The 20901-nt window shown below is 33.6% G+C and overlaps 1 protein-coding gene across 2 annotated transcripts in view; it reads right to left on the bottom strand.

Moving 5' to 3' along the window:
- Positions 1-20901, bottom strand: part of LOC115887319 (sodium-dependent noradrenaline transporter-like) — a 60225-nt gene that overhangs the window by 25605 nt on the left and 13719 nt on the right. For both annotated transcript variants that reach the window (XM_030906720.1, XM_030906721.1), the window contains exon 3: positions 15347-15505. In XM_030906720.1, the coding sequence (XP_030762580.1) occupies positions 15347-15505 (159 nt within the window). The remainder of the gene's footprint in view (positions 1-15346; positions 15506-20901) is intronic.

The raw sequence follows: 20901 nt of genomic DNA on the forward strand, positions 1-20901 counted from the left end.
GGAAAATATATGTATATAATTGTAGTAGGCCTATATTAATTTAATATGATTATTTAATTAAAAAAATGTAATTGTAATTTAATTTCTTTCTTTTTTATTAATTTTTCTCGGCTGACGTCGATTCCGAATTTTCTATAGATTTATAAATATCTTGTCTAATCTGGCGTACAAGATATACCCTGGTCTACTACAGGCTTGCATATATCTGTAAAGAACATGCACTCATTATCTCACCTTAAGAAATTCACGGACAGCATCTTCTTTCATAATTACGTAAAACTTTATAGAAGAGTTTATCGTAAGACTATAAAAGCTACCAAAGACATTTATTATAATGCGAGGTTAGCCAAAGCCGGTAATGTTGCTAAGGAGACTCGGGCTATAGTAAATGACTTAAGGAAAAAAACTTCTTCGTCTGGCGCAGTCTTTAATTCACCTGAAGATTTAAACACTTACTTTGTTAATATGGCTAAAAATTTAGTGAACACCATAGCTTCTTCTCATGATTCACTTTCATATCTCCCTAAAGCAAATGAGAATTTACACAGTTTCTTCTTCACGCCCGTAGCATTAGATGAGCTCCATAGTACAATTAAAAGTATTAAAACAAATCCTCATCTGGGACTGATGGGCTTACTCTCAAAATGTTCTCTGAACTTCCTGAATACACATTAATCCATCTTACTACTTTAATTAACGAGTCATTCTAAAAAGGAGTTTTTCCAAACTGCCTTAAGACAGCAATAATTATTCCTCTGCATAAAGGAGGAGTTAAAGATGAAGCTTCGAACTATCGCCCAATTGTGTGTGCACTCCTGCCCACATTACCTAAGATCATTGAAAGATTGGTTAAAAAAAGGTTTCTAACCTTTCTCCTTAAATATAAAATACTTACTAGCCATCAATTTGGATTTCTAAGTAACAGTTGCACAAATGATGCTATGTTCGACCTTTTTAATAATGTATACTCTAGCCTGAATAATCATCACTCTACAGCTACAATTTTCTGTGATTTCTCTAAGGCTTTCGACTGTGTAAATCATAATATCTTAATTAACAAATTGCAAATCTATGGATTCAGGGGAGTGCCGCTGAATGACTGAAGTCATATCTGGGCAACAGAAGGCAGCTTGTGAGGATTGATACGTCTATATCTTCTTGTAAGCCTATAGAATGTGGTGTCCCTCAGGGTTCAATACTTGGCCCTATTTTATTTCTGGTGTTTATCAACGACATTGCAAATCTAGGCATTAGCGGTAAAATTTGCCTCTTTGCGGACGATACTAGTTTCACTTGGAGTGGCCCAGATGTTACGGCACTATGTAATACTACATATATCCAGTGACTTCAACATTAAATCTTGATGCGATTCTAATCTCCTATGCCTCAACATTTCAAAAACTAAGGTTATGTCATATAAAAGTACTATACAATCTTTTGTACTTAATAACACCACTATTGACGTCGTGGACTCTGTGAAATTCTTAGGACTTGTTGTAGATAACTCGTTAAAATGGGACTTTCACATCGAAGCTCTATCAAAGAAACTAAGCGCTGCCTGTTTTGAGCTAAAATCAGTTTCTAAGGAACTTAACTTATCAACCTCTAAAATAGCATATTATGCCCTTTTTGAGTCACATCTTCGTTATGCCCTTCCATTCTGGGGTACTTGCTGCGCAACAAAATTTGATCGTATTTCCAGACTTCAAAAGAGAGCAGTTCGATATTTATTGGGACTGAACAGTAGAACTCACTGCCAGAATTTCTTTAAAAATTTCAAAATACTGACTCTTCCTTCTTTATTCATTTTTAAATCTGTTTGCTTAATCCGCAAGTACATATCTGATATTCCCGAAAGGCCATCTCATAACTATCCACTTAGGAATGTGGAGCACGATCTTTATCTGCCAACCCCGAGCTCAGAACTAGTTAAAGGTTCAATACTGTACAATGCCAAAAAAAATACAATCATCTGCCTTTGAATATCAAGTCGCTTTCATTCTTTCCATCATTTCGCAAAGCTCTGAAATAATACTTACTGGAGAGAGCCCTATATGCGGTAAGCGACTTTTTTGTTGATGTTTAATCATGAACAATTTTGAATTTTAAAATTTTCATCATCTCACACACTGGTCAAAGGTCAAGAATTTAATATTTTATAACTCAAAATTATATATTTTTACTGCTTACTTAATTAATTATATCTTTTCTGCAATTGTCCATGTATATTCTATTTGTAATTTGAATGACTTAAATTTTTTTGAATTGTATAATTTGTATTGTGTATTTTTTGTTGTTTGTATATTTTTTTTGTGCTTTTGTATGTTTTGTGAGTGCTTTGTCGATGAAGCTGTTTTGGCTTTTTGCACAATAAAGCATTGTTTGTTTGTTTGTTTGTTTGTTTGTTGTAATGTTTAAAATTGAGCGAGTCTTGTTTTAGTCTTGCGGTTTTCGTCTTGCACAAAAACCATGATCGAGGCCAATAGCAAGATTAGTCTTAAATATTTTGTTAATTTCTTATTTTACTTTATTTGTTGTTTGTTACATATTTTTTAGTTTCTTTATATGAATTATTTTATTTTCGGGCACTTGTATTACCGGGAACGACTACAAATTTTGGTTTTTATACAGGGCGAGTCTTAAGTAAGCACAAATATTTTCAGGGCTGGTAGATCTCGATAAAAGAAACATATTTTCTCTTTGCCGTTATAGTAATAAATAAAAAATAACCCAGATATTTTAATTTAAAAATTAAAAAAAATGATTTTTGTTCAAATTTTTAGAACGACTGGATTTTTTCTGGGTTTTCTTTCTTGTAAATTTAATATACTACGTATGTTGCCATATTATGAAGATGTTTCTTTAACTAAAAATTAAAAAAGAATTTCAAAACATTTTTAAAAAAAATCCAAATTTTCAAAAAAAAAAAAATCGTGAAAAAAACTTCATAGACCTGTTTCTGAGGTTGAAATTAAAAAACCATACTACTCCTAAAAATGTTTGCACATATTTACGACAGTATAGTATAGTTTATTTGGTAGAAAATAACATTCTGAATAGAACGACATATCATAAATATATCAACTTCTGATATTTTCACTTATATAAAAACGGTTATTATAAATTTTAATATAGACTGCATCGACAATAAATACAAAAGAAATTTTATTTCAAACCCCAAGCGTGTTGTGCCAAATTAAGGTTGATTCTCACTATGCCTTCCGTATCAGCTACCTTCCGTTTCCCTTCCGTTTACATAAAATATTATATCATGTAAATGAATAGGACAATGCACACTATCCGTTCCGTTTCCCTTCCGTTCCATACCCTCTCATTCCATACATTTTTTTGACGGACGGACTGAAGTGTATCGGAAACAGCGTCGTCAAGTTCTTGCATTTGTACCAGCTTTGCTAACATTTTGCTGATATTTATTTATTCTTTCACCTCTTAATTAAATCTATTACCTTTTACAAAAGATACAAATTTTTAGAGCAAAACTTTCGTAATGATATAAATTGTACTATAAAAAGTATGGAACTGATACGGAACGGAAGCTTACATAGCGTCAATACAATAAAAAATACGGAACGAATATGGAATAGATTTGGAATGGAAACGGAAGGTATAGTGAGAATCAACCATTATTCGTCACAAAAATGATATTACTAATATGCTAATGAGTCACCCTGACATCATTGCTTTTGGTACCACAGGCTTGGTATTGCGAGTCAAATTGTCTCTATATTTATTGTAGATGCAGTGTAAATTGAAATTTAAAATACCATTTTTTAAGCGCAAATGTCAAAACCTGACAGATGGTAAATCATTCTATTCAGAGTGTCATTCTCTATGAAATAAAGTGAAAGAATGGATACCAAGGGTATCATTTAAAAATCAAAAGTTGTACATGTATCCTGTGAAAGAGGAAGTGACCGTCAATTTGCGGTGAGACACTAACCGACCAAAACTAAGTGAATATGTAAATCAATTCTCATTTATGTCATATACTAACATACTAAATCTCGTTTTTTTTTTATCTAAAAAAGTCACAAGGGTGAGCCACATAAAAAAAACATCCGGTATATTTTGTCCAAAGAGCTCAAAAAGATTTAGAAAGACGACATTCAAAAAGTTACAGAAAATACAATTTTTCTGTGAATTAAAACAACAGACACAGGTGTCACTGTCATCGTTGGACAAACTGTAAATCTTAAACCGTAAAATAAAATAAAAGTCATAAACCAAAAACTTAATATAGAGCTTTTTTTTCTCGTAGAAAGAAATACTGTATGATAAAAAAAAACGGCGTCAGGGGTGGTTATGAAATGAAGATCGCTCTCATTTTATATGTAAAATTATATGAAAAATGTCATCGATCGTCATGTCCAAGCCAACTGGACGCCGTTTTTTTTCGATCATACGGTACATCGTTTGCAACGTTTGTGCATAGCAAAGTGGGCAACTATCAGCTAGTAATTTATATCTCAAAAGATCCTTGGTGGAGAAAAAGCCTTTCTGGAAAAAGAATAATAAGGGTTGGAGGGGGTTAAGGAGTTTCCTACCGATGGGACGACAATTATAGGTGGCGCGGCGGCCACATTCCACACCGTTCCCGAAGCCAAGCTGGCTGCACATTACCGCATTCCAGAACTCCAATATAGCCGGCGAGTTATTCTCGATACCGAGACGACTGCTTCATCCAGACCCCACAGAGACTGCCGTCTCTTTCCAACCGCCCTTTTTTATTTCATTCGCTTTTTTCGCTCTTTTTTCTTCGATATAAAATCGATTTTTACCTGGTAAATTTTTTTCTTATATACACGGTGTCGCATATGAAAATACACACTACAGGAATCTCGTAAACCAGAACAAAATCAAAAATTATTAGAGAACAGTTGCGTTTTGTTGAACCTGGCACATCAATGTTTTGAAATCTAAAAAATCTTATTACTTCTGAAGATAATTCTGAAAACCGAATTTTCTTGTTACACTTTATTTAATATCACTATGGATTATGGTTTTCCATAATGAATATTAAAAGAGGGACTCTCGTTGATATAATTATGGATCAGAGAATCAAAGATGTGAAACTCTTGGATAATGTCATGCAGTATTGATGAAAGAGAGCAAGAACGACCTACGGTGACTCTTTTACCGACTAACAAATAAATGCGCAACCTTATGGGTGATTTCTTGGCACAAAATCTGTCCGAGATGTAGCTGGCGTTAAGCTTGATTTTCATGCATCCGTTGTCCGACGATACGTTGATACGATATTAATTTTATTGGTAGAATTTAAATACTTTGATTGGTTAGAAAATAACGCAGTTTTCAAATTTATTGCATTTTCATGCCTCCGTTTATCGGATATTCGTTGGTGTTATTTTCAATTTTCGTTTCCATAACGATTTTGCTATTTTACTTATATTTTTATTAAGGTTAGATTAAATTTGTCAAAAAAGTGTCAAAACGTCCGTTATCGTATGAACGGGTCCGTTGACGGGCTGAAGTAAAATATTTACGGATGAAAAGTGGCGCGAAAACGCTATAACCAATCGGAGCACCGTCGGACCAACGTACCAACGTATAACGGATGCATGAAAATCAAGCTTTACGCGTCACCCTGTCCGAGATTTAGTTTAGCTCTGCGCCGCTTGCGCGCTGATAGTAATTTACCGCACAGCGGATAGAGAATACCGTACCGTAGATCGTAGATCTGCTTTCAATCGACAGAGTGAGTGATTTTCGGAGGCGGTGTTGCCAGAACTACTGACAAATCCGTAGATTTACGGATTTTTAATTAATATTTCTTGTATTTATTTTTTTATTTGTAGGGTAAGACCCTATTTTTTATTATAAATTTTGATTAAAATTCGATATATTTTTATAGAATATAATACGATGGCTATAAAATGAAGGTCATTGTCATTTTACATGTCAATTGACAGAGTGAGTGATTTCCGGAGGCGGTGTTGCCAGAACTACTGACAAATCCGTAGATTTACGGATTTTTTAATTAATATTTCTTGTATTTATTTTTTTATTTGTAGGGTAAGACCCTATTTTTTATTATAAATTTTGATTAAAATTTGATATATTTTTATAGAATATAATACGATGGCTATAAAATGAAGGTCATTGTCATTTTACATGTAAAATTATGTGGAAAATAAAATAGGTCGTCATTTTCAAGCCAACTGAACGCTGTTTTTTTCGGTCATACGGGATATAATATTATACAGGGTGCTCATATGTATGGGAACGGTCGATTATTAGGTAAAATATACGAGGTACCGCAAAATGTTAAATAGAAAAGTTGTAGGGTTTTTAAATGCCTATTAGCTAGCAGTAACTTTAAGTATACAGGGTCGGTTTATACATAACTTTACATATAAAATGACAGCGACCTTCATTTCATATACCGGGTGCGTCTCAAAAGTGGCTCACCCCTATAACTTTTATATTTTTTCAGATAAAAAAACGAGATTTGGAATGTTTGTATATGACTCAAATTAGGATTGATTGACGTATGCAATTGTTTTTGGTCACTTCCTTCTTGTTTAACCGGAAATTACTACCTACAACTTTTCATTTTTAAATTGCACTCTCGATATTTTTTTACTTTATTCGATAGAAAATGACATTCTGAATAGAATGACATATCATATGTCAACTTTTGACATTTTCGCTTAAAACGAAATTGTATTTTAAATTTCAATCTAGAGTGCCATGGATATGTTAAAAACACTAATTCTTAATCAAGGTGCCTTGAAAAAAAAATAGATTTGTTCGTCTAATGTTTTTAGTGTCTTGTCCTGGCGAGTTAGAAAATGCCCAAATCGTATTTTTAATCATATGTATCTCAATTCTTTCAAATGGAATGAGGGTGACTCATTAGCATATTTGGAAAAATAATTTTTTTACGAATAATTTGATACCACAAACTTGGTATTTCGAGTCAAATTTTCTTTACGAACCGCAAATTATAATTTCAAATAAACCATATGTAAAAATGTCAAAAGTTGACATATGATATGTCATTCTATTCAGAGTGTTAATTTCTATCGAATGAAGTAAAAAAATACCGGGGGTGCAATTTAGAAACCAAAAGATGTAGTCATTTCCGGTGAAACAGGAAGTGATGGAAAACAATTTAATACGTAAATCAATCCTAATTTATGTCATATACTAACACACGAAATTTCGTTTTTTTATATGAAAAAATAAGAAAGTTATAGTGGTGAGCTATTTTTGAGACGCACCCGGTATAGGAATCGCTGATACTTTTTTTCGATCATATTGTAAAAAGAGATATAGAATTTTAAGGAAAATCTAAAAATATGATAAAAAATTGGGCCATACCCTATATATATACTCAAAAACAAATTTGAATTTTGTAACTTAAGGTTCCCCAAAATGTTTTTCGTAATTTTAACTCATTATTTAAGCCCATTAAGTTTTGACTCATCCCGTATATTAGATTTAATGATAGAGTAAAAGCGTCTTCATATTTATGTATTTCTCTCAAAGTTCAAGGCACTTTTATTGCGTATTTTTGAGCCACAACGCAGAATGATTGTTTAAAACGCCAGTGTAAGATCAGAAAACCATTTCGGCATCGTAATTTTGAAGCGAGGTCTTCAGGACGAAATTAACCACGTAATACCTTCGTTAAAATTAAGGAAGCGGAGGGATGGCGTACCTTAAGGGCTATAAACAATTACAAGACCATTTTATTTAATAATCTAGCTTCAGATATTAATTTCGTCCTCTCCTTATCCGGCACAGGAAGTTCTTCAAGTGTTTCAAGTTTGAAAATAGTTTATGTTCGAATATCAAGATTTTTGTTTTGGAAAGAAAATTAAATAGTTTCTAGTCATATGGATATATTGCAAAAGTTTGCTGGATTAAATAATACAGAACAGTATTACCGTATGATTAAAAAAAGGCATTAGAGAGGACGGGGGAATAACAACACTGCTCGACAAATCAAAATTTTTGCAACGTTGTTTTGATTTGAATGTGAATTATCGCGAATTTTGAACACAGTAACACCTACACATTTTTTCTATCACAACAGGTTTTTCTACAAAAAGAAAATAATGCTTATTTAAAAATATTGGAAAAAAAATTATTATGTTACAAATACAAATATTTTAACATGTACAGGGTGATTCACAGCCATGGCAAGTTATACGTTTATGGAGAACAAGTGATTTTTTTGAAAATTTGAATTTTTGCATAAAGGCACCTGCTCCATCTGTCTAAATTATTTTCAGCATTACATTAAGTGGTGTAGCATCTTTGTTATTTTAAATGGAACACCCGGTATATTATTATATTTTTCGAAACTACTTCCATATCTCAACATTTTTAGTGACCTATAACAATCCCTGATAGTTTTCGAGATAAAAATAAAACTTGAATAAGCATATTGGTTAAATCATAAATTTGGCATATTAAAAGCTAGGTTTATAGGCCACAATATTTTTATAGTCAGGGTGATTTCCTAAGAAACTGTTAACAAAATGTTTGAATGCCAACCTTCTAATTTAGTAGTATTCATTGTTGCATCAAATCATAATCAACGATCTGGTTTATGGTCCATCGATTATCCCTTTAATTTTCGCTAAATCAGATAAGCACGGGTATTTTTAACACATATATTTAAAACTAAAATATCATTCTTCTACTTACAGAGCCACTCTGTACAGAGCGTCGGCTACCTCTCGCGTGTACTTGTGATGTGTGTCATCAGTGTTTCAGGGGACCTGAAATACAGGGGACCTGCAGTTTATCACCGAATCCGAATATTTGAGAGGCTGTACCGGGTGTCCCACTAAGAATAGCTCTCGGCTGTATCTCGGAAAGTATTAGCCGTAAGGCTTACGGAAAAAAATATTTATAACTAAAGAGGCTATGAGAATTTGCTGGAAATTATTTTCAAGTTTGTAAAACGGCCGCTAGGGGGCGCAACCGCTATGGAAAATAAGAAAATAGAATTTTTACAGAATTCTTCCTAGATAATGGGTACTATAAATAATAGCTTCATAATCTTCAGTAAATTTTGGATTTTTTTTGTTAAAGCCATTTTCCCCTATCTGCTAAAATAAAGTGGTGGGGGAAGGTTAGGTCTATCTTTATTTAAATGTTAATAACTCCGGACTGAATGGTCAGAATCCAATCAGCGATCGGCTCGTTTAAAAGAGCATTTCTTACTCTATATTATACCATAAAAATAATAATAATAAGGTTTTGAACGTAGACGCTGGGGGGCGCTTCCTTACAATTTAACAAACATAGTGCCTTTTTTCAAAATTCAGTTCAATTTATTCCAACTGACTTCAGATAAACTATACCAACTTTCGTCTTTTTAACTGAAAAAAATAAAAAAGTTATAGAGGTGAGCCACTTTTGAGACGCACCCGGTTTATTACTACTAACTTCTTCTGTACTATGAAATGAATTCTACCAAATCCAGAAAATTAATTTATACTAAGTATATTACTTATTTTCAACATTATGAAAGCTAGCGAAAATTTCCAAAAATCTAATAAAAAACATCTAAAATATCTACACATATCATCTTTAACTAAAGCTTTAACAACTTGTTGCATTATACCCAGTTTAATATGAAGACTCGGAATATTATTACAATAAACTAATAACTTCTTTACAGAAATAACTCACGATTTTTTTTTCAACCATACCAAGCAAAATACACACATGGCCAATTAATAATTATTGCACATATCGTTTAAAAATATACGGTAAGGAATTTAAAGATTTTTTTTATACATAGCTTTGATAATCTGTAATAAACATTTTTTTTTGTTAAAATGGATATGGTAAACAATGTTTATCGTTCAGACCCAATATTATTACAAATTCTTGCACATTTCAATTTGTGGTCTCCTGAGTTTCAGAAGAAATTTGACTATTGTTTTGGCCTTAAAATGCCTAGTAACATAATTTCACAGTTTAATAGAGTCAGAATAGTAACACTGTCTCAACAGGGCTACCGCCAAGTAATAAGTAGTACCAAAAAAACTCAGGAAGACAAACGAGGTTACAGACCGGCCTGGAAGAGACAGAAAGAGAGTTACTACTGCTGTGTAAGACCGTCAAATATCCCTAATTGCACGTCACAATCCCCTGATTTCTAGCACTACTATTAAAAATGAGTTAGCTCGCCTTGAAGGAGTAAATGCTTCATGAAAGACCATAGCAAGAAGACTCCATGACAGAGGATTACATTTAAGGAGGCCTCTATGTGTTCCGAAGCTTAATTTTGCAGCATAAAATTACGCCACAACAATGGGCTGAGGAGATGAGAATGCAAATGGGCCTAATTGGAATTTCGTCATGTTTAATGATGAAAATTCTTGTTTCATTCCTAGTGTCAGACTCCTTCCTAGTGTTCAGGCCTAGTGTCAGACTCGCGACGAACTTTGGTTTGAAGGGCATCTGAAAGACGAGCACGCTTGAATGCAGCTCAACCCCGTGTTCCGTTTCAAGGGGGAAGCATTATGGTATGTGCAGGTATAATGCACATGTGCATATATGCGTGGGGGCAGTGGAGGATGAATTTGTTTACATGGACGATAATGCTCATCCCCATCGCATTTTAGCGGTTCGGGAATTTTGTGAGGAAGAGGGTATAAGAAAACTGTGGTAGCCACCGATGTCTACAGATATGAATGTGATCGAGCATGCTTGGGACATGCTAAAACGCCATATTGCCAAAAGGAATGATATACCCCCCGTACCTTAAATGAATTGAAAATTGCTGCGCGAACCAGGGGAAGCCTCAACATCTTCTGGACAACTTAATTGAGAGCATGCCACGTCGTCTCACAGGTTGCATTAAGGCTCGAGGAGGCAATACAGACTATTAGTTGTGAGAAATAATAAAAATTGTTTTCAATATTTTCTGTTTAAAATGAAATTTGTTTTTGTTGATCTCATTATGAAATAAAATTATAATAACAGCCTAGTTGCACTTAGATTTTTAATTTTGTATTAGGTAGTCGTGTTAGTCGTGTAGTAAGCCAATATGTCCAAAAATATAAAAAGAATCATATTAGGTCCAAAATAATATAAAAATATCGTTATATGCAATAATTTTGTCCATGTGTGTAAGTCCCAGAAGCTAAAAACTTTTTTGCATGTAGTCTAGGTCCAAGAAGTTGAGCAGATTCTTTAGAAAGGCATAGGTCTCTTATCAAATCATTTAATTCGCTTTGTGTAAATTTCTGCGGCTGATTCGAATTTGGTTCGAAATTTTTTGACTTCTGACGCTGTATATTTGGTTCTGACGATGTTGAACTAAGATGAGATATTAAATTTGGAAGTGATATTGGAATTTCTGGACCATATGGGATGCGGGATCGGACCTGTAGCTGAGATTATACTTTTTGATTTGTATTTGTATTTAATTATACCGGGTGCATCTCAAAAGTGGCCCACCCCTATAACTTTTTTATATTTTCAGATAAAAAAAACGAGATTTGGTATGTTATATAAAATAAATAAATTATAATTGATTGACGGTATTCAGTTGTTTTTTTTTTTCCTGTTTCACCGTAAGTGACATTTGATTTTTAAATGGCATCCTCGGTTTTTTTACTTTATTTGATAGAAAATGATACTCTGAATAAAATGGCATAATATGTCAACTTTTGACATTTTCTTATATGGTTTATTTGTTATTTAAACATACGGTTCCTAACGACAATTTGACTGGAGATATCAAGTGTATGGTACCAAATTATTTGCAAAAAAATGCAGGACAAGACACGAAAAACATTAGACAATCAAATCGATTTTTTCAAGGCTCATCAAGGAGATTAAAAGTTAGTGCTTTAGCACGGCCATATGACATTCTAGATGGAAATTTAAAATACGATTTTTTAAAGCGAAAATGTCAAAAGCTAACGTTTCATATGTCATTCTTCAGAGGGGATGTCATTTAAAAATCAAAAGTTGTAGTTGTATTTGCGATAAAATAGGAAGTGACCAAAAACAATTGAATACGTCAATCAATCCTAATTTATGTCATATACTAAGATACCATATCCCGCTTTTTATCTGAAATAATAAAAAAGTTATAGGCGTGTTTAAGAAAAGAAAATGGGTCAAGACAAGCGGAGATACGTTTTTAAGAAATAAAAGTAGGTCAAGACACACGGAAATAAGCCGAGACGAGACAAAGTTAGACGAGGAAACACAACCTTGACCTTCATTCTTTCCGCATAGTGTAGTGGGTGTATAACACTTCTGGTAGTACAGGAGGTGTAAGAGAGTAAACATTATTTGAAACTTGAACTAGAAAGAATATCTAGAAATTATCTAAACTTTTAATAAACCATTTGCGTAACAAACCTTGTATACCTAAAGGTCTAGTCTAAACCGTTGCAAAATGCAAATAAGAAATTATTACCGTTAAAATTAAACTCGAAAATGATTTGTCATTAGACAATACCCGATAAAAACATATTACGCATGCATGTAGGTTAAAGTTTCCACGTGGATATTGAAATGGAACACGTTTTCCACCTGGATATTGAAATGGAAACGTTTAACTCAATTAGAGGTGGATAACAGGCCTCCATTTCAACACGGCTAGATTTTCGAAAATAGCATTCGATGCAACAGATAGCAGTAGAATCGAAACTCATGCGCCCTGTCCATATATCGGAAATGAATTATCAATAAAAACGGTAACGCGCCGCTCCTGGACATTACGCAATCTAATTTTGAGTTCTATCCAGTTATATGGACACGAATTTCTAAAAGAGTTCTCCAATAGAGGGCTGTTAAAAATGCGCTTGGTACAAATCAGAGTTCATTACAATTTTATCAGTTTATCACTTTTTTAAATTTGACTCGAGGGGGAAATCAGTGGGTTATTTTAGTGTAAGGGAAGTGTAAGGGCATTTCACGGTATTATTTTGAAGTATTTCTTGGAATTTTCGGGTATTTCAAGGGAATTTCGCAGACTTTTAAGGGTATCGCATAATATTTTATAAAATCCCTTTATAATTTTGACAATTTGGCAAACGCGCATATTAAGCGAAAAGTCAAAATGCGGTGTAGCTGATTTTAGTGTCATTTAAATAGTGTCATTTGCAAGAAAATTTTAAGAAAAAGTACTACCTTTAATTAAAGAAATAAGATGTCAACCTTATGGGCAATTTCGCGGCACAAAACCTGTCCGAGAAGTAACTGGCGTTACCGTCAGCCTGTCTGAGAATTCCGAGATTTAGTTTAGTTCTGCGCCGCTGCGCTGCACGCTGATAATAATCGTTTACAGCGCAGCGGATAAAGATTACAGTACCGCAGTTCTGCTTTCAGACGCCAGATTGAGTTGGTTGCCGGAGATAGTGTTTCTAGAACTACTGACTAATCAGTAGGTTTACGGATTTTGGGTACAGTACGTTAATGATACAGATTTTCTATCATTAAACAACTTAATAAAATATTAAGCCAACTAAACGACTTTTTTCGATCATACGACATATTCAGTACCTATAAAACAATCTTTATTTTTATTGTTTATTCTATGTTGAACACGAATAAATTTTCAACACATAAACGCGAATTATTCATCCAAAGTAATTTTGTCAAACGTATTACAGATAGTATACATTTATATACAGAATATGGCCACACTGTCGCTTTCAGATCCACACCGTCTTCGATATGTCTTTGCTGGCCGAATTAGAGAAAATAAGTGTTTTGTGCGTTGACCGCAAAGCAATTGGTGTCTCCACCGTACAGCATTTGAGACGTAAGGGGAAATCAAATCAGCCTTGTCACAAATTCGCCCATTAGGTTGCGTATCTTCCCAATTCTTTCAATCAACGGTACTATCCAAGGATACTATAGAGATAAGGATAGTTCGATCCCTATACTTCCTATAGGCTTGGTGCATTCTCCGCCGGTGCTGCCACCATCGCAGAATATCGTAAACAATCGATATATACAAATACACAGGTTTAAATAGCGAGGATACGAAAATTTTATTATTTAATTATTCTAAAAGTGTTATGAAGTATAATTTGTGAAAATTCTAGGAATAAAAATAAAAAGTAAATATTTTGATATCTTCAGAAGGTCTAACTTGTATTATAATTTATTATTCCAATAAAGAAACTTTTTAAATGAGTTCAACTACGGCAGCGAGCATAGTTTTAAATCACCGGTTTTGCTAGTGAGGCATAATTGGGGCTATAACGAAAATTTTTGAAGGTACATAATTATAGTTTTAGAAGATGTTCATAAGGCATTTAATCACTAATTGATTAAAAAAATTATACCATTAATATCGCAAATTATATTTTATCGTCTCATACTATACATCCACAGTATCTCATCACATCATATCTCTATTACACTTTTTGATTATGTAACGAGCACTCTGTTACTCACTTGTTTCGTCCAACTGCATTCATTTTTGCTTTTGATCAAATCGGTGTGAGAAATGATGAAGCTATAAATCCATGTGGCTTTTGATACAGTTTTCATGATCTGCTTATGATAATAAGCTGGTTAACGAAACGCGCGTTCAGTGTTAAAAGTAAAGTGTAAAAATAAAATGTTTTTTTATACTTGTGTATACTATGTTATATTTTAAAGCATTTTGGTGTATTGTGGGAAATTAGTGTTTTATTTTGCCAAAAACATACACACATAAAATTTTACATTTAAGAAAAAAGGTTGCACCATTGCTGTCCCGATTTTCAAATACAAAAGGGAACAACCATGTTTCCGACATACCCATAGAGAACATTCTAGGAAACTCACCCTTCATAAAATGATAAATTTGGAGACATTTTGATGCCAAAAGTTCAACAGAAATTGTTTTTTCTGTGTAATTTTTATTTACTCGCATATTAACGCAATTTTTTTTAAAAAGAATGCATTTTTTTAAATATTAACAATAAAATAAAAATAGTTTGGGTACCTACGTCGACTCAGCCATAAATGAGTACTTGGGATTCACAATTCTGAGGTAATAATAGGCGGTTGAAGCGTAGTGCTAGCCACTTTACCTTCCTTGTATACCAAACGGCTCTAGTATAGCAAGCTGTACCTTGCTACTCCCAAAGGCGTTAAACGCTATATACGGGAGCTATTATTATAACAATAAAATATTATTTATTTTTATTGTAAAGACGATCCGGGAACATACTGTATGTTAAAATAGGTACCCTTGTGTGTCAAGTTGTTTTTCTTAAACTATATCACAAAAATAATTATCAATATTTACAGTGATATTAAGAAATTTTAAATATATGTATAATGTTTAATAGCTAATGGGTTTTTAAGTTTTTTTTACCTGAAACTAGCGGTGTGCTATTGGAGGATTCGTAGCCATCATCCAGTGTAGAGGTAGGCGTTGAATGGATCGTAGTGACTTTTTTCAAGTCTTCTTCACTCTTTCCAGCTCTAATCGTCTCATCACTTCCAAAGTTTTCTGTAGAGACTCCATTTTGACCTGAAAAAATATACAAAATATTTTAGAACAAAATATAGTAGACTAAATCTTAATTAATCGAAGAAGTTTTTCAACAAATATCTCAATTTTACTTCAAATTACTGAAATTTGCATTTAAAATCTGCACCTACACTGTTGTATTAACTTTTTTTAACAACGGGAAGCTAAAAAATTGCCTGTTATTAAATTTCTTCTTCAATCGTGTCGGTTAGGATTATCTAATAGAATTCTGAAGTGTACCTGTTGCTTCTTATAAATTTAAAATGCTAATACTTCTTTTACTTAAAGCGTATTGATATTTTAATTTTAAATTGGTGTTCGAAATAAATTTTAATAGTTTCTTTTTTTCGAAATTCTATATCCGTACTAATCGTTTGAAACAACCAAGTACATTACAGTATACAGGGTCCGCCAACAGCATCTGTAGCTCCTAGAATAAAAAAAACTTGGGAATTTTGTTTAAGTGCAAACCTAAAGTATGTACTCCGATGTATTTGAAGAAAATATTTTAACTTCTATAGGGTAGCTCAAAAAAAGTGTGAGTGGATCGGGATGTTTTTTTTTAAATGGAACATTTCATTGCAATTTTGCTTCCTTTCAGATCACTTTACATAATCCTAAGATATGAGTCACATTTCCATAGTTTCCATAAGTAAAATGAACGTCAGAAAAGATCAGGCGAATAGCCAAAAAGTATAACATTGAAACTGTCTTCAAATCGGAATCGACTCTAAAGCAAACCATACATTATCAAACAAATTGCGCAACAAAGCGATGCGCAACGTTGCGTTGCACAACTGATTCAGCGGTCTATACACTATCAAACAAGTTGCACAACAAGCAATGCGCAACGTTCCGTTGCACAACTGCATCACCCATGCACTTAGTAAAATTTTGATGGAACTTTTTCTTAAAAGTTGTGCATTGTTTGATAAATAATCATGTCCTCAATTTCCATTGCGTTAATTATTATCCTATATACCCTAGATGATGTTAATGATCCAAAAACGAAAAAGAAAACAAAGAATTTGGATGAAAGAACTAAAAGATCTGAAATATTTCATAACGAAGCGCAAGACACACATACACTACACAACGCGTTGCGCAAACGCCTGTTGCACAAAATAAATCAAACATTCTTGAAACTTATCAAACAATTGCGGCACAAAATAAATCAAACATTCTTGAAACTTATCAAACAATTGCGTAACGCATCAAACGTTACCATACATTGGCAACTCGTTGCGCAACAGCCTGTGTTGCGCAATTTGTTTGATAATGTATGGGCCGCTTTAGAAACGTCCTAACACAAACAAGGCCGGAATCATTGAAACGAGAGAAAGAGTGCATCTACCAGGTACCTTGTAAATTCGGTGTGTCGTATATTGAAGAGACTAAACGTCCTCTAAATGTACGACTTAGTGAGCACAAAAAACATGTACAAAAAGATGGAACTATGAAGTCAGGTATTGCGGGCCATGTTTGGTCAAAACAGCACAATATTACGTGGTCGGAAGCTCGGGTTATCCACAGGAAACCTCGTTGAGAAGCCGGTTTTATAGAAAGAAATTATAATAATTTTAGCAATTCTAGTACCAAAATACCTACGATATCGCAACCACTGATAAAACGCTCCAATGCAGGCATTCTATGTGGACAACCTCACTGTGAACTCTACCCAACTTTTTCACGGGTGAATGCCTGACTGCAGTATAAAAGCTCAGCAATTTTAGGAATTAGTTTAGTTTACACTTGATAACGGTCAGTGATCCTTCTGATCGAAACGTTGTGTTAATCAAAATAAATAAAGACAGTAGATGTCCGAAATCCTTTCATTTTCAATACTGAATCACTGTTTACCACATTCAAAGAAACACGAAAAATATTAGACGATCAAATATATTCTTCCAAAGCTCCTTGATTAAACATTAATGGTTTTAAGACAGCCATGGCACTGTAGATTGGAGTTTAAAATGATATTTTTTTTTAATTGGAAATGTCAAAAGTTGACATATGGTATGTCATTTTCTATCATATAAATTATAAAAATATCGAAAGTACCACTTAAAAATCAAAAATTGAACTGCATACGTCAATCCATCCAGAATTTATGTCACATTTTTTTTACCTTACAGATCTATTGTGTCCCCCTTTCTTGAGTTATAACTCATCATACAGTTCCAGGGCTTTGACAAAAGCCAGTATCTGGGACGGTTTTACAGAGGGCAGCTCTCCATCTCCAAACCAAACACAAACAAGGCCGGAATCATTGAAACGAGAGAAAGAGTGCATCTACCAGGTACCTTGTAAATTCGGTGTGTCGTATATTGAAGAGACTAAACGTCCTCTAAATGTACGACTTAGTGAGCACAAAAAACATGTACAAAAAGATGGAACTATGAAGTCAGGTATTGCGGGCCATGTTTGGTCAAAACAGCACAATATTACGTGGTCGGAAGCTCGGGTTATCCACAGGAAACCTCGTTGAGAAGCCGGTTTTATAGAAAGAAATTATAATAATTTTAGCAATTCTAGTACCAAAATACCTACGATATCGCAACCACTGATAAAACGCTCCAATGCAGGCATTCTATGTGGACAACCTCACTGTGAACTCTACCCAACTTTTTCACGGGTGAATGCCTGATTGCAGTATAAAAGCTCAGCAATTTAGGAATTAGTTTAGTTTACACTTGATAACGGTCAGTGATCCTTCTGATCGAAACGTTGTGTTAATCAAAATAAATAAAGACAGTAGATGTCCGAAATTCTTTCATTTTCAATACTGAATCATTGTTTACCACATTCAAAGAAACACGAAAAATATTAGACGATCAAATATATTCTTCCAAAGCTCCTTGATTAAACATTAATGGTTTTAACACAGCCATGCCACTCTAGATTGGAGTTTAAAATTATATTTTTTTTAATTGGAAATGTCAAAAGTTGACATATGTCAGAATCCAGAATGTCATTTTCTATCATATAAATTATAAAAATATCGAAAGTACCACTTAAAAATCAAATATTGAACTGCATACGTCAATCCATCCAGAATTTCAAGAAAAGGGGACACAGATCTATTGTGGGCCCTTTTCTTGAGTTATAACTCATCATACAGTTCCAGGGCTTTGGCAAAAGCCAGTATCTGGGACGGTTTTACAGAGGGTAGCTCTCCATCTCCAAAATCAGTCTTACCAAAGAAAATGGTACAGCTGGTTGTCGTCTCGGCGCACTCAGTGATGAGGTGTTCTGGTGTTTCCCCATTTTCCACACAGAATCTACATTCGCCGTTTCTTTTTAGTTTCAATCTACTGAGGTGTTCATTGAGGAGACATTCTCCTGTTAAAAACCCCGTGACAATCCGAAGATTGCTCTTTCTTAAATCCAGGAAGTTCCAGGATTTTTCTTGGTCGTAAGCCCTCAGAAACTTCTTCGAGTGTCTTAGACCGTTGCAAGATTCCCATTCCAGGTTGCGGATGGAGTCTTCCAAGTTCTTGACTTCCGCTTTTGGTTGGTTACCACTTGGGAAGCAGAACGGTTGTGGGCCAGTTAGTGGAGTGTTCGCTCCTTTTCTAGTAGATCATTTGCTTTGTCATTGCCTTCTATCCCTTGGTGAGCAGGCACCCAGAGTAGGAGGACTTTGTTTTCTTTGCCTAATTGATTCAGCTTCTCTATGCGTTCTTTGACCAATTTTGAATTGATTGATACTGAGTTGATCGCTTTTAACGCCGCTTGACTATCAGATGAGTTGGCTTTCTTGTTTCCGATAGTTCCAATCTAAGATAAGTTGTACGCATCTTTCGATAAAAAATTTGAAAAATTAAATTTATAAGGGTGAACCACTTTTGAAAAACACCCGGTTTACTCTGTATAGAAGACTTTATGTACGATACATCTTCCGAAAGACAGTCTATAAGGTGAGCGATAATGGGCTATATCATGCCCTAATAAGGCAAGGCATAAATTTTTAATGTCGAATAGGAGACCACTTGTTTATAGACCCATTATAGACCGGAGATAGGAGCGAAACTTACACCAACATCACTTTATATATTTTTCTTGTTTCCCGCTAAAACAAACTTTAGCAAGAAGCTTTTTAAGAAAATCTTATAGTTACAGACTCCCTTGTACTTCAATTTTTGTTTTTTTTCGTATTTTTACAAATATTTATACAAGATTATGTACAAAAAAATATATCAAACAAAATATATTTCGTTTTTTACTATCAAGTAAAGAGTAATACTACTCTTTGTACCATCTTAAGGAGTTTGGTTCTTAAGATATTCGATTAGAAATACTCAAGTATTTTTCTAATATGCATGGTATATACAGGGTGTCCCAATATTCCGTGGACTTAGCTACGTATTTTTGAAATCAAAATAAGTTCATTGGATACAATTTACCAATTTTTTCTTCGTTTGTCCGCTGGAGTGCATCATACTTTAAAAAAATAAACACATCTTTTCAGCTATTTTAAGAACCCTTATTTCGATTTGAATGAGATTTTGGGTGTCTATGTTTTGCCACATGCTTTGATATTTTACTTGCTCACAAAAAATAAGAAAAAAATACGAGAAGGGTAAAATCTACACCCACCCCTACATAAATTTTAGTAGAAATATTTTTCAACTCCACCGATGACAGATTTTTTTCGTATAATGGTCCCTCTAGTATTTACTACATTTTTTGTCTCTTGTAAAGAACGGTACATTCCATTTTTTTTACCCTACAAAATATATAGGAGTTTCAATATTCCGTGAACACAGAACAACTACGTATTTTTTGAACCAAAATAAGTTAATTGCACATAATTTACCTCTATACAAAAGTGCTTCGTTTGTCCCTTAGGTCAAAATCAACATCAATCAAAAATACAACATCAATCAAAAATAAACCCGAACGTTAATTAATTTAAAATTTATTAATTTAAACTTTTTATGAAGCTTGTTGTTAAATATAGTTTGTCATACTAACATAAAATTCCATATTTTTGCCAACTAGATCATTAAAGCATAATAGATTGTATGAGCCTCAATAGGCTTAATGTGACAAAAAACGTTTTTTTGGAAATCACCTTCAACAAAATATTTTTTTCCTCAAAAAGTATGCGCCGTGGCGTTGTTTTACAAGAGACAAAAAATGTAGTAAATACTAGAAGGGTCATTTTATGACAAAAAAATCGGTCGTAGTTAGAGTTGGAAAATTTTTATACCAAAATTTGCGTAGGGGTGGGGGTAGTTTTCACCCTTCCCGTACATTTTCTTGATTTTTGAGAAAGTCAAATGTTAAAGCACTTAGCAAAACATAGACACCTAAAATTTTATTCCAATCGGAATAACGGTTTTTAAAATATCTGAAAAAATGTGTTTGTTTTTTTAAAGTTTTGGGCCCTC

Source organism: Sitophilus oryzae, unplaced genomic scaffold, assembly GCF_002938485.1.
Source record: "Sitophilus oryzae breed Bouriz unplaced genomic scaffold, Soryzae_2.0 scaffold_562_pilon_pilon, whole genome shotgun sequence".
Classification (NCBI taxonomy): domain Eukaryota; kingdom Metazoa; phylum Arthropoda; class Insecta; order Coleoptera; family Curculionidae; genus Sitophilus; species Sitophilus oryzae.